Source organism: Ranitomeya imitator, chromosome 3 (assembly GCF_032444005.1).
Source record: "Ranitomeya imitator isolate aRanImi1 chromosome 3, aRanImi1.pri, whole genome shotgun sequence".
Lineage (NCBI taxonomy): Eukaryota > Metazoa > Chordata > Amphibia > Anura > Dendrobatidae > Ranitomeya > Ranitomeya imitator.
The window spans coordinates 425,974,864-425,988,018 of record NC_091284.1 but is presented as its reverse complement, the minus strand read 5'-3'; the positions used below and the strand labels follow the sequence as shown (position 1 = coordinate 425,988,018).

Genomic DNA, 13,155 nt, shown 5'->3' with positions numbered 1-13,155 from the left:
AATTTTGCACAGTCACACGTCCGGACCCTGAGAGCGTCATAGGCTATGTTGTGAGGTGAAATTTTAACCCCGCGTTTTCCAATTCACCAAACTATTTTGCCCCTATCTACATAATGGGGAAAAAAGTGAAAGGAAAAGTGTTGGAGGCAAATTGACAGCTGCCAGATGTGAACAAGGGGGACGTAAAGAGTGAGAGCGATGGCGCCAAAGAGTATATACCGTACAGTTGCTAAGGTGGGGCCCCGACATGGGATACTCACCACACACAGGGATATGAACACACACACAAAATGTGCCACACACTACCACGTGCTTGAACACATATCACCCTCAGCACACATTTCACCACACATTCTCCAACCTCGCCACATAAAAGTCGAAACACAAAAGTCGCCGCTCAAAACTCGCCACGCGCAGAACTCGCCACATGCAAAAACTAGGCTCTTGCAAAACTCGCCACAAGTGCAAAACTCACCTCATGGAAAACTCGCCACACGCAAAACTTGCACACGCGGAAAAATTGCCACATGCAAAATTTGCCTCACACAAAACTTGCACATACTCAAAAGGCACCACACAAAACTCGCCACGTGCAAAACTCGCCATGCGCAAAACTTGCTGCACACAAGTTGCTACACTAACCTGTCACATGCAACTCGACACACAAAAAGTTGCTACACGCATGTTGCCACACAAAACTCATCTCACAAAAGTCACTACATGCATGTCGCCACACGCAACTCAACACACACAACTTGACAAACGAAACTCACCCTAAAACACACACAAGTCTGGTCTTATCCTTCAAAAATAAAAATCTGATTAATAAGCAGACAAACTACAACAAATGTACCATATAGGAAATACGGCAGCTGTCAGTCACATGACCTGTCTATTATGTGTATGTGTGAGCTAATATATACTGCCAGGGGGAGGGCTTCCTGTTGGCTGGGGATTTATCAGGCTGCCAATTTAGCTTACAAATACTGAGGTAAAAATACTGAGCAAATAACGTGTGAACGAGGTCTAATACAGGAGGAGATGACACACAGGTATATACTATATAAAGGAGGAGATGACACACAGATATATACTATATACAGGAGAGATGACACACAGGTATATACTATATAGAGGAGGAGATGACATACAGGTACATACTATATACAGGAGGAGATGACACACAGGTATATACTATATACAGGAGGAGATGACACACAGGTATATACTATATACAGGAGCAGATGACCTACAGGTATATACTATATACAGGAGGAGATGACCTACAGGTATATACTATATACAGGGGAGATGACACACAGGTATATACTATATAGAGGAGGAGATGACATACAGGTACATACTATAGACAGGAGGAGATGACACACAGGTATATACTATATACAGGAGGAGATGACCTACAGGTATATACTATATACAGGAGCAGATGGCCTACAGGTATATACTATATACAGGAGGAGATGACCTACAGGTATATACTATATACAGGAGGAGATGACACACATGTATATACTATATACAGGGGAGATGACACACAGATATATACTATATACAGGAGAGATGACACACAGGTATATACTATATAGAGGAGGAAATGACATACAGGTACATATATATACAGGAGGAGATGACATACAGGTATATACTATATACAGGAGGCGATGACACACAGGTATATACTATATACAGGAGCAGATGACCTACAGGTATATACTATATACAGGAGGAGATGACATACAGGTATATGCTATATATAGAAGATGACATGCAGGTATATACTATATACAGGAGGAGATGACACAGATATATACTATATACAGGGGAGATGACACACAGGTATATACTATATACAGGAGCAGATGACATTCAGGTATATACTATATATAGGGGAGATGACACACAGCAGGTATATAATATATACAGGGGAGATGACATACAGGTATATACTATATACAGGAGATGACATACAGATGTATACTATATATAAGGGAGATGACAAACATGTATATACTGAGGTGATGAGGTGAAAATGAGAGGTGTGAGGTGAAAATGAAAAGGTGTGAGTGCAAAATGAGAGGAGTGAGGAAAAATAATGGAGTGATCAGAAAATGACAAATGTGAGGTTGAAATGAAAAGTGTTAGGGGGGAATGAGAGGAGTGAGGGGGAAAATGAGAGATGTGAGGGAGAAAATGAGAGATGTGAGGGGGAAAATGAAAGATGTGATTGGGAAAATGAGAGGCGTGATGGGAAAATAAGAGAAGTGAGGTGCTGTAACTAACCACAGATATTTACTATGCCCAGGCAACGCCGGGCTCTTCAGCTAGTCTAATATATAAAGCTGAATGTGTGTATGTGTGTGTGTATGTGTGTATGTCCGGGATTGGCATCTGCACCGTCACAGCTACAGCCACAAAATTTTGCACAGTCACACGTCTGGACCCCGAGAGCGTCATAGGCTATGTTGTAAGGCGAAATTTTAACCCCGCGCGTTAAAATTCACCAAACAATTTTGCCCCTATCTACATAATGGGGAAAAAGTGAAAGGAAAAGTGTTGGAGGCAAATTGACAGCTGCCAGATGTGAACAAGGGGGACTTAAAGAATAAGAGCGATGGCGCCAAAGAGTATATACCGTACAGTTGCTAAGGTGGGGGACCCGACATGGGATACTCACCACACACGGGGATATGAACACACACAAAAGGCGCCACAAACTACCACGTGCTTGAACACATATACCACCCTCAGCACACATTTCACCACACATACACCAACCTCGCCACATAAAAGTCGAAACACAAAAGTCGCCGCTCAAAACTCGCCACGCGCAAAACTCGCCACATGCAAAACTAGGCTCACGCAAAACTTGCCACAGGTGCAAAACTCACCTCATGGAAAACTGGCCACACGCAAAACTTGCACACGCGGAAAAATTGCCACATGCACAAAAGTTGCAACACATGCAAAAGTTGCCTCACACAAAACTTGCACATACTCAAAACGCACCACACATAAAACTCGCCATGTGCAAAACTCGCCATGCGCAAAACTTGCTGCACACAACTTGCTACACTAACCTGTCACATGCAACTCGCCACACAAAAAGTTGCTACATGCATGTCGCCACACAAAACTCATCTCACAAAAGTCGGTACATGCATGTCGCCACATGCAACTCAACACACACAACTTGATACATGAAACTCACCCTAAAACACACACAAGTCTGGTACTATCCTTCAAAAATAAAAATCTGATTAATAAGCAGACAAACTACAAGAGCAACAAATGTACCATATAGGAAATACGGCAGCTGTCAGTCACATGACCTGTCTATTATGTGTATGTGTGAGCTAATATTTACTGCCAGGGGGGAGGGCTTCCTGTTGGCTGGGGGTTTATCAGGCTGCCAATTTAGCTTACAAATACTGATGTAAAAATACTGACCAAATAACGTGTGAACGCGGTCTAATACAGGAGGAGATGACACACAGATATATACTATATACAGGAGGAGATGACACACAGGTATATACTATATACGGGAGAGATGACACACAGGTATATACTATATACAGGAGGAGATGACACACAGGTATATACTATATACAGGAGCAGATGACACACAGGTATCTATATATATATAATTGTCTAAGGGTTTTTCCGTCTGTCTGTCCTGGAAATCCCGCGTCTCTGATTGTTCGAGGCCGCCAGGCCTCGACCAATCAGCAACGGGCACAGCATGGCGACGATGATGTCATAAACGTTGCCTCGACCAATCAGCGACGGGCACAGTCTGCCGCGAATTTGCCTCGACCAATCAGCGACGGGCACAGTATCGACGTAGATGTCATAATGGTTGCCATGGCGACGATGTCATAAAGGTTGCCTCGACCAATCAGCGACAGGCACAGTCTGCCGCAAATTCTGGAAACATCATTGTCCATATACTACGGGGACATGCATATTCTAGAATACCCGATGCGTTTGAATCGGGCCACAATCTAGTATACTATATACAGGGGGAGATGACTTACAGGTATATACTATATACAGGAGATGACACACATATCTATATACATAATTGTCTAAGGGTTTTTCCGTCTGTCTGTCTTTCTGTCTGTCTGTCTGTCCAGGAAATCCCGCGTCTCTGATTGGTGGAGGCTGCCAGGCCTCGACCAATCAGCGACGGGCACAGTTTCGACGTAGAAATCCCGCGTCTCTGATTGGTCGAGGCTGCCAGGCCTCGACCAATCAGCGACGGGCACAGCGATGATGATGTCATAAAGGACGTAGAAATCCCACGTTTCTGATTCAGCGACGGGCACAGTATCGACGTAGATGTCATAATGGTTGCCATGGTGACAATGATGTCATAAAGGTTGCCTCGACCAATCAGCGACGGGCACAATCTGCCGCGAATTCTGGAATCATCATTGTCCATATACTACGGGGACATGCATATTCTAGAATACCCGATGCGTTAGAATTGGGCCACAATCTAGTATACTATATACAGGAGGAGATGACATACAGGTATATACTATATACAGGAGGAGATGACACACAGGTATATACTATATACAGGAGGCGATGACACACACATATATACTATATACAGGAGGAGATGACTTACAGGTATATGCTATATAAAAGAGGAGATGACACACAGGTATATAGAGGAGGAGATGACATACAGCAGGTATATACTATATACAGGGGAGATGACATACAGGTATATACTATATACAGGAGATGACATACAGGTATATACAAAAATAGGAGGAGATGACATACAGGTATATAGTATATACAGAAGAGATGACATACAGGTATATATTATATACAGGAGGAGATGACACATGGGTATATACAATATACAGGAGGAGATGACATACAGCAGATATATACTATTTACAGGGGAGATGACATACAGGTATATACTATATACAAGAGAAGACATACAGGTGTATACTATATATAAGGGAGATGACAAACATGTATATACTGAGGTGAAAATGAGGGGTGTGAGGTGAATATGAAAAGGTGTGAGTGCAAAACGAGAGGAGTGAGGGAAAATAGTGGAGTGATCGGAAAATGACAGATGTGAGGTCGAAATGACAAGTGTTAGGGGGGAATGAGAGGAGTGAGGGGGAAAATAAGAGGAGTGTGGAGAAAATGAGAGGTGTAAGGGAGAAAATGAGAGGTGTAAGGGAGAAAATGAGAGGCATGATGGAAAAATAAGAGACGTGAGGTGCTATAACTAATCACAGATATTTACTATGCCCAGGCAGCGCCGGGCTCTTCAGCTAGTAGTGTATATATCTGATAAACTTATGTTCTCATTGTTTTTGTTTTACAGATTAATGCTTTCTATGGAAACCTAAAATACGGTGATAACTTACAAATGGTTGAGAATTTCAGGCCTATTCAACAATTGAATGGTAGAACAATCTCTACTTCAGGCGTAGATGCCGTATTGCCTCATACCAGATATTTGTTGATCTCATTGTTTGCATTTTATTTTACGTTAGTATCCTAAAGTGGTTGAAACTCTACCTTAAACTCATGTTGAGTTGTTGTCAAAAATACTGACGAACAGATTGGATGTACATATGGGTATTAGAAAAAAATATATCCTGAACCGTGTCCACTAAATATACCATTTTACTTCTTCGCTTTGCACTAAATTTGTGACAGAACGCACCTTAGGCATTATATTATTAAAGAGTTAATACTGTTTCAGCCACATCTACATTTCGAGGTGTGTGGGCAGGTGAGATCACTGATACCTACTCAGACAACAAGCTTGCATGCATATTAGTAGGCACGATACCACCTGCCCTGCTCACCTCCTGATACAGTGGAGGTGGCTCCGGATTAACCATTTAATAGACCATCTCCAAATTCAACCTTGTGTTATAACTATGTAAACAATCGCAATGTAATTAAAGTTATGTAAAAATAACCATAAAGAAATAATTATATATTGAATTTATTAAAGTGTGTAGAATATATTAATATATTTTAAGTTATTTTACATTTCAATACTATGGCTGTACAATTATTTAATAATCTAAAATACATAGGAAAAAAAGACTATAATGAGAAAGTGCAATGTTATCTCTTTTTAAGGTTATTAAGTAGTATTTAAAAACAACCAAATGAAAATCTCAGGTTAATATATTGTGAATTTTTCCATACAGTATCTTAATACCAATGATACCATTTCACTATCTCCTTTGGAAAAGTTATTCTGTATCCCACTAAAGATAAGATTGTAAACTCAGATGAGCAAGGAAACTGTGACTTAATACATCAAAATGATTTGTATGCTCTATATAAGGTCTGATGTTAATAAATATCATATATATGTCTTGTTACTTCTTCTAAATTATTATTTGCAATAAATAAGACATCCGCTGTCACACTAAAAGAACTTAATATTGAATTGTTATGCTATCAGAACCATATCCCGCTCTGGTATGCTTTTCTTTCTTTTCTAATACAAACTTTGCAAATAAATTATGACATTATTTTGTAAAATACAATGCTGTATCTAAAAATATTGCAATAAATGAAACATTTTCTTGAAAAAAACAAAGTTTTTTTAGATGATTTATATGTTATCTAAGTCAATGTTTTACCATGCAATGGGTCATGTTAAAAACTACTTTTACGATGGTACTGTAATGACCCTTGTGCTCCGGTCAGATTTTATTAACATTAAATGTTAAAATGTGTAAGTGTGAAAATTTGTAGTAGATGCAAATCATAAAACAGTAGACCAGTTTAGATGACATAAAAGAGAACCTTTTACCATTTTTTACATGTTAACCCCTTATCAATAAACCCTGTCTTCACCTTCCTGACCAGGCCAAATTTTTAAATTCTGACCGGTGTCACTTTATGTGGTAAAAATCTCGAACGCTTCAACAGATCCCACTGTTTCTGAGGTTGTTGTTTTTTTTTCTTTCATTACAAATTGCACTTTATATAAGTGGTAGCTTTAGGTTGAAATATTTATGAAATAGTTTATTTTAAAAAAAAATTAATTTGATGCAAATTTTGAGCTTCAAATTTTTATGCTCTTAACACAAATGGTCATACACAGATAGTCACACATTTCACATGTCTACTTTACATCAGCACCATTTTCAAAAAAATGTTTTGTAAAATAATGAAATGTAGATGGGTTAAAAGTTTAGCATCAATTTTTCTAACAAAATTTACAAAACTTATTTTATTAGAGACCTCTTCATATTTGAAGCGGCTTTTAGGGATCTATATGTAAAAAAAAACAACACCCAAAAGTGACTTGATTTTAAAAATTCCACCCTTCAAGGTGTCCAAAACAGCATTCAGGAAGTTTGTGAACCCTTCAGATGCTTCACAGGAATTAAAACAAAGGAGAAACAATAAATGACAAATGTATTATTTTCTATAAAAATGTTGCTTTAGCCCCCAAATTTTTATTTTCAAAAGGGTAACAGGAGAAAATGGACTATACAATTTGTTTTACAATTTCTCCTGTATACAACTATACTCCAAATGTTGTCAAAAACTATTGTTTGGGTGGATTGCTCAGAAGGGAAAGCATGCAATTTGAATTTTGGAGCACAATTTTGTCTAGAATAGATTGTGGACGCCATGTCACATTTTGAAGAGTCATTGACATGCCAAAACAGCAGAAACCCTATAGTGACCCTATATTGGAAACTGCATCTTTTGATCAATTCATCTAGAGATGTTGTGAGTATTTTTGATCCTCAAGCAATTCACAGAATGTTATAACATTGGGATAAGTAAAGATAATTTTACCATTTTTTTCCCACTAAAATGTTGCTTTGGCCCCAAGTTTTTAATTTTAAAAAGGGCTAATAGGAGAAAATGTTTAATTTTTACTGCTGCCTTGCAGCGCTGGAGTCCTGGGTTCTAATCCCACCCAGGACAACATATGCAAAGAGTTTGTATGTTCTCTCCGTGTTTGCGTGGGTTTCCTCCGGGCACTCCGGTTTCCTCCCACATTCCAAAGACATACTGATAGGGATTCTAGATTGTGAGCCACATCAGGGACAGTGATGATGATGTGTGCAAAATTGTAAAGCGCTGCGGAATATGTTAGCGCTATATAAAAATAAAGATTATTATTATTATTACCCCCAAAAAATTAGATTTAGCCCTAGATTTTAAATTTTCACTCAGGGAAATATGTCACACAATTTATGCTCAATGTGGCAATACCCAAAATGTGTCTGTACAGTACTGCTCAGCCACATGGTGAGACTCTTGATGGAAAAAGCGCTATTTGACTCTCTTAGCACAGATAATTCCCTGATGTCTAGGTTAGAAGCAGATTGGTTCTGGCAGTGAGATTTATATGACCATGTTAGACACATCCGTCTAAAAATATCACACTAACGGGCCAGTTATGACCTTCTTTGGGGTTATTTTCTTCTTTTTTTTTTGTCTTCCCCTCATGATACCTCCTGTTTGTGATTTGAAAAACCACAATAGTAACACCTTCTGGGATAGAAATTATACAATATTAAAATATATATAAATATAAATGTATAAAGTGTAGTATTACATAAAAACACCCGGTGTACTACAGAACAATTGAGTAAGTCATTACTCACGGAGTGAAAGAGACCAACACTATGGAAGATCATAAAAAATCCCAGACAGGGGAAATACTAATATAAAAATGTCTTTATTAATACAAAAATATTTAGAATTGAAAGTCATCAGTGGTTGATACCTTTTAATGGCTAACTGAAAAGATGGTAACAAATTGCAAGCTTTCGAGACTACATACGTCTCTTCATCAGGCAAAGACTAAAACAAATTCTGAAGAATCACACATTTGTGCACAACATCGTATATAAAAAAAAAAAAAAAAAAAAAACACCATGGATGAGCCAGGGGACATGAAGCAGAATTACCATGGGTGAAATCACCCATGGTAATTCTGCTTCATGTCCCCTGGCTCATCCATGGTGTTTTTTTTTTTTTTCTATACGATGTTGTGCACAAATATGTGATTCTTCAGAATTTGTTTTAGTCTTTGCCTGATGAAGAGACGTATGTAGTCTTGAAAGCTTGCAATGTGTTACCATCTTTTCAGTTAGCCATTAAAAGGTATCAACCACTGAGGACCCTCAATTCTAAATATTTTTCTATCTACTGGCTAACACGGTACCAAGATATATTTCTTTCCTTTATTAATACAAGTGACAGAAATACAAAAAGTAGTAAATTAAAAGTGTGCACACATGAGAATATTAATTATGCCAGACTTAAAATGGAAAAAAATAAAGTAGTATGTATTAAGACCAAAGGTGACTTACTGGACCTCCCCCCCCCCCCCAAAAAAAAAAAAGATATATAATAAGAAATGTAGTACCTCCAGTAAAAATAGTTCTATCTGTATTAAAAAAAAGTATGAAAGTGGATAAGAAAGGTGCAAAATGTGCAAAAAACATAGTAACATCAAAAAAGTGCAACCATAATTAGTCATTTTGATGTAGGAATAGGATGCAAGGTTAAAGATAATGGTACCAGATAAATAAAATTATGTAGTGTGCGCACACTACAAAGACCAGACGGCAGCAGTGACCCGGTCCGTGGCCCTGGGCGTCCAATAAAAAAGATGATAAAAGGGGAATTGTGCGTGACGCCACCCATGGTGTTCGGTCAATATGATCAGCACTGCAGTTCAGATCCACTGGGGCAGTTGGTGACACAGCAAAAATGTTTCAGCTTTCCACGGGCAGAGCTAGTCCCCAGGGTAGATATAGGTGTTAATTGTACTGATGATGGTGATTGTGGTAGTTGGAATGCAGGGTAAGTGGTGCAGAAATAATTCAGAAAACACAGCTGGGTGCAGTTTTCAATGCTTTACTCACAGTTCTGCAGATTACTGACTCCAGCCGTGTGCTGTGTCCTTCGGGTCTGTGATCCAGCCAACCCCCGGATGATTTGGGGTACACTTCTCCAGGACTCCTCTCTTATGTTCCTTTACTGGCCGTCTCACTGCACTGGCTCCCGTCTCTTCTGCCCTGCACCCTCACACACAGTATCCCAAGCCAGCAGCCGTGGACCTTGTTGGGCGACGTACTCTGAGTCCCCCCACTGCAACCTTGTCCCTCCACCCAACTATGGTCAGCATGGATTCAGGCCCCACGGGTGGATTGTTCACTACCCGTGCCACTAGGACCCCTTCTTTCTATTCTGAAGCTTCTTTCTCTCTACTCTTCTTTCTCTAGCTCCCTCTGACAGGGAGCCTCGTTCTGCACATCTTACTCCATTCTGCTCCTCTCACAATCTAACTAAATTTCCCTCCTAATTAGCTTCTCCCCTAGCTATTCACTCCACCCACACCCTCTACCTAGTTACCCTCTCCAGTCTGGGATGAGGCAATCCTCCCTTGGGGTATGCCCAGATGCCCTAACTGGAGTGGTGTGGTGTTGGATGCTGGTGTTAGAGTCCTGGGTAGTGCCCCTTCTTTACCTGAGAGTTGGTTACCACACCTCTGGATGAGGTGCAGTACCTCTGTGGTGACTGAACCCTCAGGGGTGCCACACATGCGCAGTGCATGATCAGCAAGTTTCTCTGTCAGTGCAGAGGTGGCAGTTTCTACAGGATGGGGATGCTGCTGCATCCCCATGCTGTAAAAGCGATCAGCCTGAAAAAAATGATAGTTACTGGTAGCACAAAAGCTCTGTAAAAGTGAAATGGCTCCTCGCACAGTGTGCCTAGACTATACTTAGTGTCCACATGCCTGTAGCCATGAGAGCCCGCCTGGTCACTATAATGTCAGGTTGCAATTTTCACTCCACAATATCTACTGCTGCTTGTTTCTGGAAAACATTCATGGAGTCAAAATCTTCACTACACCTGTACATAAATTCCCAAAGATGTATATTTTCCAAAATAGGGTCACTTCAGGGGGGATTCTGCTCTTCTAGCACTTAGGGGCTCTGTATATTGAGTCTCCAAACTGTTCTAGGAAAATCTGCGCTCCAGGAGGCAAATAGCGCTCAGTCCGTCCCAAGTCTCACAGTGTGGCTAAATAGTACTATACAGCCATACATAGGGAATTTCTATATTCAGCAGAAATTGTGGAACAAATTTTTATGCCATTTTACCCATTTCCCAGTGTGAAAATGTAAAATCTGGGGCTAAAACAAAATTTGTATGGTAAAAATTATTTTCTTTATTACCCAATGGTATAAAATTCTGTGACCCACCTGTGGTGTCAATATGATGACTGCCCCCCTAGACGAATTAATTGAGAGGTGTAGTTTGTAAAATGGTGCCTCATATGACGGTTTCTGCTCTGCCAATGTGACATCGCACCCTCAAACAAGTCCAGCAAAATGCGAATTCCAATATGGCGCTTCTTCCCTTCTGAGCTTTGCACTCTGCCTAAAAACTAACTTTCGACCACATATGTGGTATCATCATACTCAGGAGATATTGCAAAACAAATTTTGAGTTCCATTTTCTCCTGTCACCCTTGTGAAAATAAAAAAATGATGCTAAAATAACATTTTTGTGGGAAAAATGTGATTTTTTTTTTTTATTTTCATGGCTCTACATTATAAACTTATGTGAAGCACCTGGGGGTTCAAAATGCTCACCACACATCTAGATACATTCCTCAAAGGGTCTAGTTTCCAAAATGGGATCACTTGTGGGGAATGTCTAGTGTTTAGACACATCATGGGCTCACCAAACACGACATGACACCTGCAGACCATTAAATCAATATCTGCATTCCAAAACAGTAGTTTTTCACCACATATGGAATATCTGCGCACTCAGGAGAAATTGCACAACGCAATTTGGGATTCATTTTCTGCTGTCAAAATAAAAAAATTGAGACTAAAAACATTTTTGTGGGAAAAATTAGATTGTTTTATTTTCAAGGCTCAATATGATAAACTTCTTTGAAACTCTTGGGATTTCAAGGTGCACAGTTCACACCTACGTAAGTTTTCTGAGGGATCTAGGTTCCAAAACGGTGTCACTTTTGGAGGGTTCTCACTGTTTAGACACAACAATGGCTCTCCAAATGCAACATGGCATTTGCTATTTATTACAGAAAATTTTGCATTCAAAATGTCAAATGGTACTCTTTCCCTTCCGAGCCCTGCTGTGCGCCAAGCAGTTGTTTTACTCCACATATTGGGTATCATTGCTTTTTTCTCTGTGACTTTTTTGAATTTTTTGGAGGATTTTTAAGTCCTCTTTTTGTGTCGGTGAGCTTTTATTCAATGTTTAGCGTTAGGACTGGCAAATTGTAAGGACCCTTGACGTGGGTTGCCAGCTTACGTATTGAGGCCCCAATATAAACTAATACCTTACATACATTGATATGTGGTTTTCTTTTTGCACTTTATCTTGCAGGGCGCAGTCGGACCAAGATGGCTCTGTAAACTATTGGCCCCTGTTCGCACAGCATGCATTTTGTAGCACTGGGCAGCCCGCCTGTATGTGCGTTACTAATAGGCTGTAAACCAGATGCTCTGCATTGTTTGTGTGAATTATGCCATATACAGACTAGTATCTCTTATCTTTTTGTGCACTAATGCCAAACAGCCAACACTGGATTGAAAGTGGTTGTTTCATCGGTATTTTTTGCACCTGTGTGTTTGCCATCATTTATCGGGTCCGCTGCACCCTGCTGGTGCATTTGGTTGGAGGCTTCAGCAGGTAAAACATCTCTGCTTTTTTCTCTGTGACTTTTTATCATTGTACTCAGGAGAAATTGTCAATTGCATTGTGCAATTTTTCCTGTTAACCTTGTGAAACTGCAAAATTTGGGGCTAAAAAACATGGCATCTGCTAATTATTACAACAAATTTTGCACTCAAAGTCAAATGGTGCTCCTTCCCTCCCGAGCCCTGCCATGTGCCCAAACAGTGATTTTCCCCCACATATGTGATATCTGCATGTCTAACATGTCTAAAAAGTAAAAAAGTAAAATTGAGGGGGAAAAAGTAAAACATTCATTTTTCCTTGCACATTCTAATTTCCTGTGAAGCACCTGAAGGGTTAAAAAACTTCTTTAATAAGGTTTTGAGCACCTTGAGGGGTACAGTTTTTAGAATGGTGCCGATTTTGGGT

At 39.7% G+C, this 13,155-nt stretch overlaps 1 protein-coding gene across 1 annotated transcript in view; it reads left to right on the top strand.

Annotated features, from left to right (window-relative positions):
- The window catches only part of CA4 (carbonic anhydrase 4), an 89,365-nt gene extending 82,751 nt beyond the window's left edge, over window positions 1–6,614 (top strand). The window contains exon 8 of the mRNA XM_069757229.1: window positions 5,384–6,614. Coding sequence (XP_069613330.1) covers window positions 5,384–5,563 — 180 coding nt within the window. The 3' untranslated portion in view covers window positions 5,564–6,614. The remainder of the gene's footprint in view (window positions 1–5,383) is intronic.
- Window positions 6,615–13,155: the final 6,541 nt, after the last annotated feature.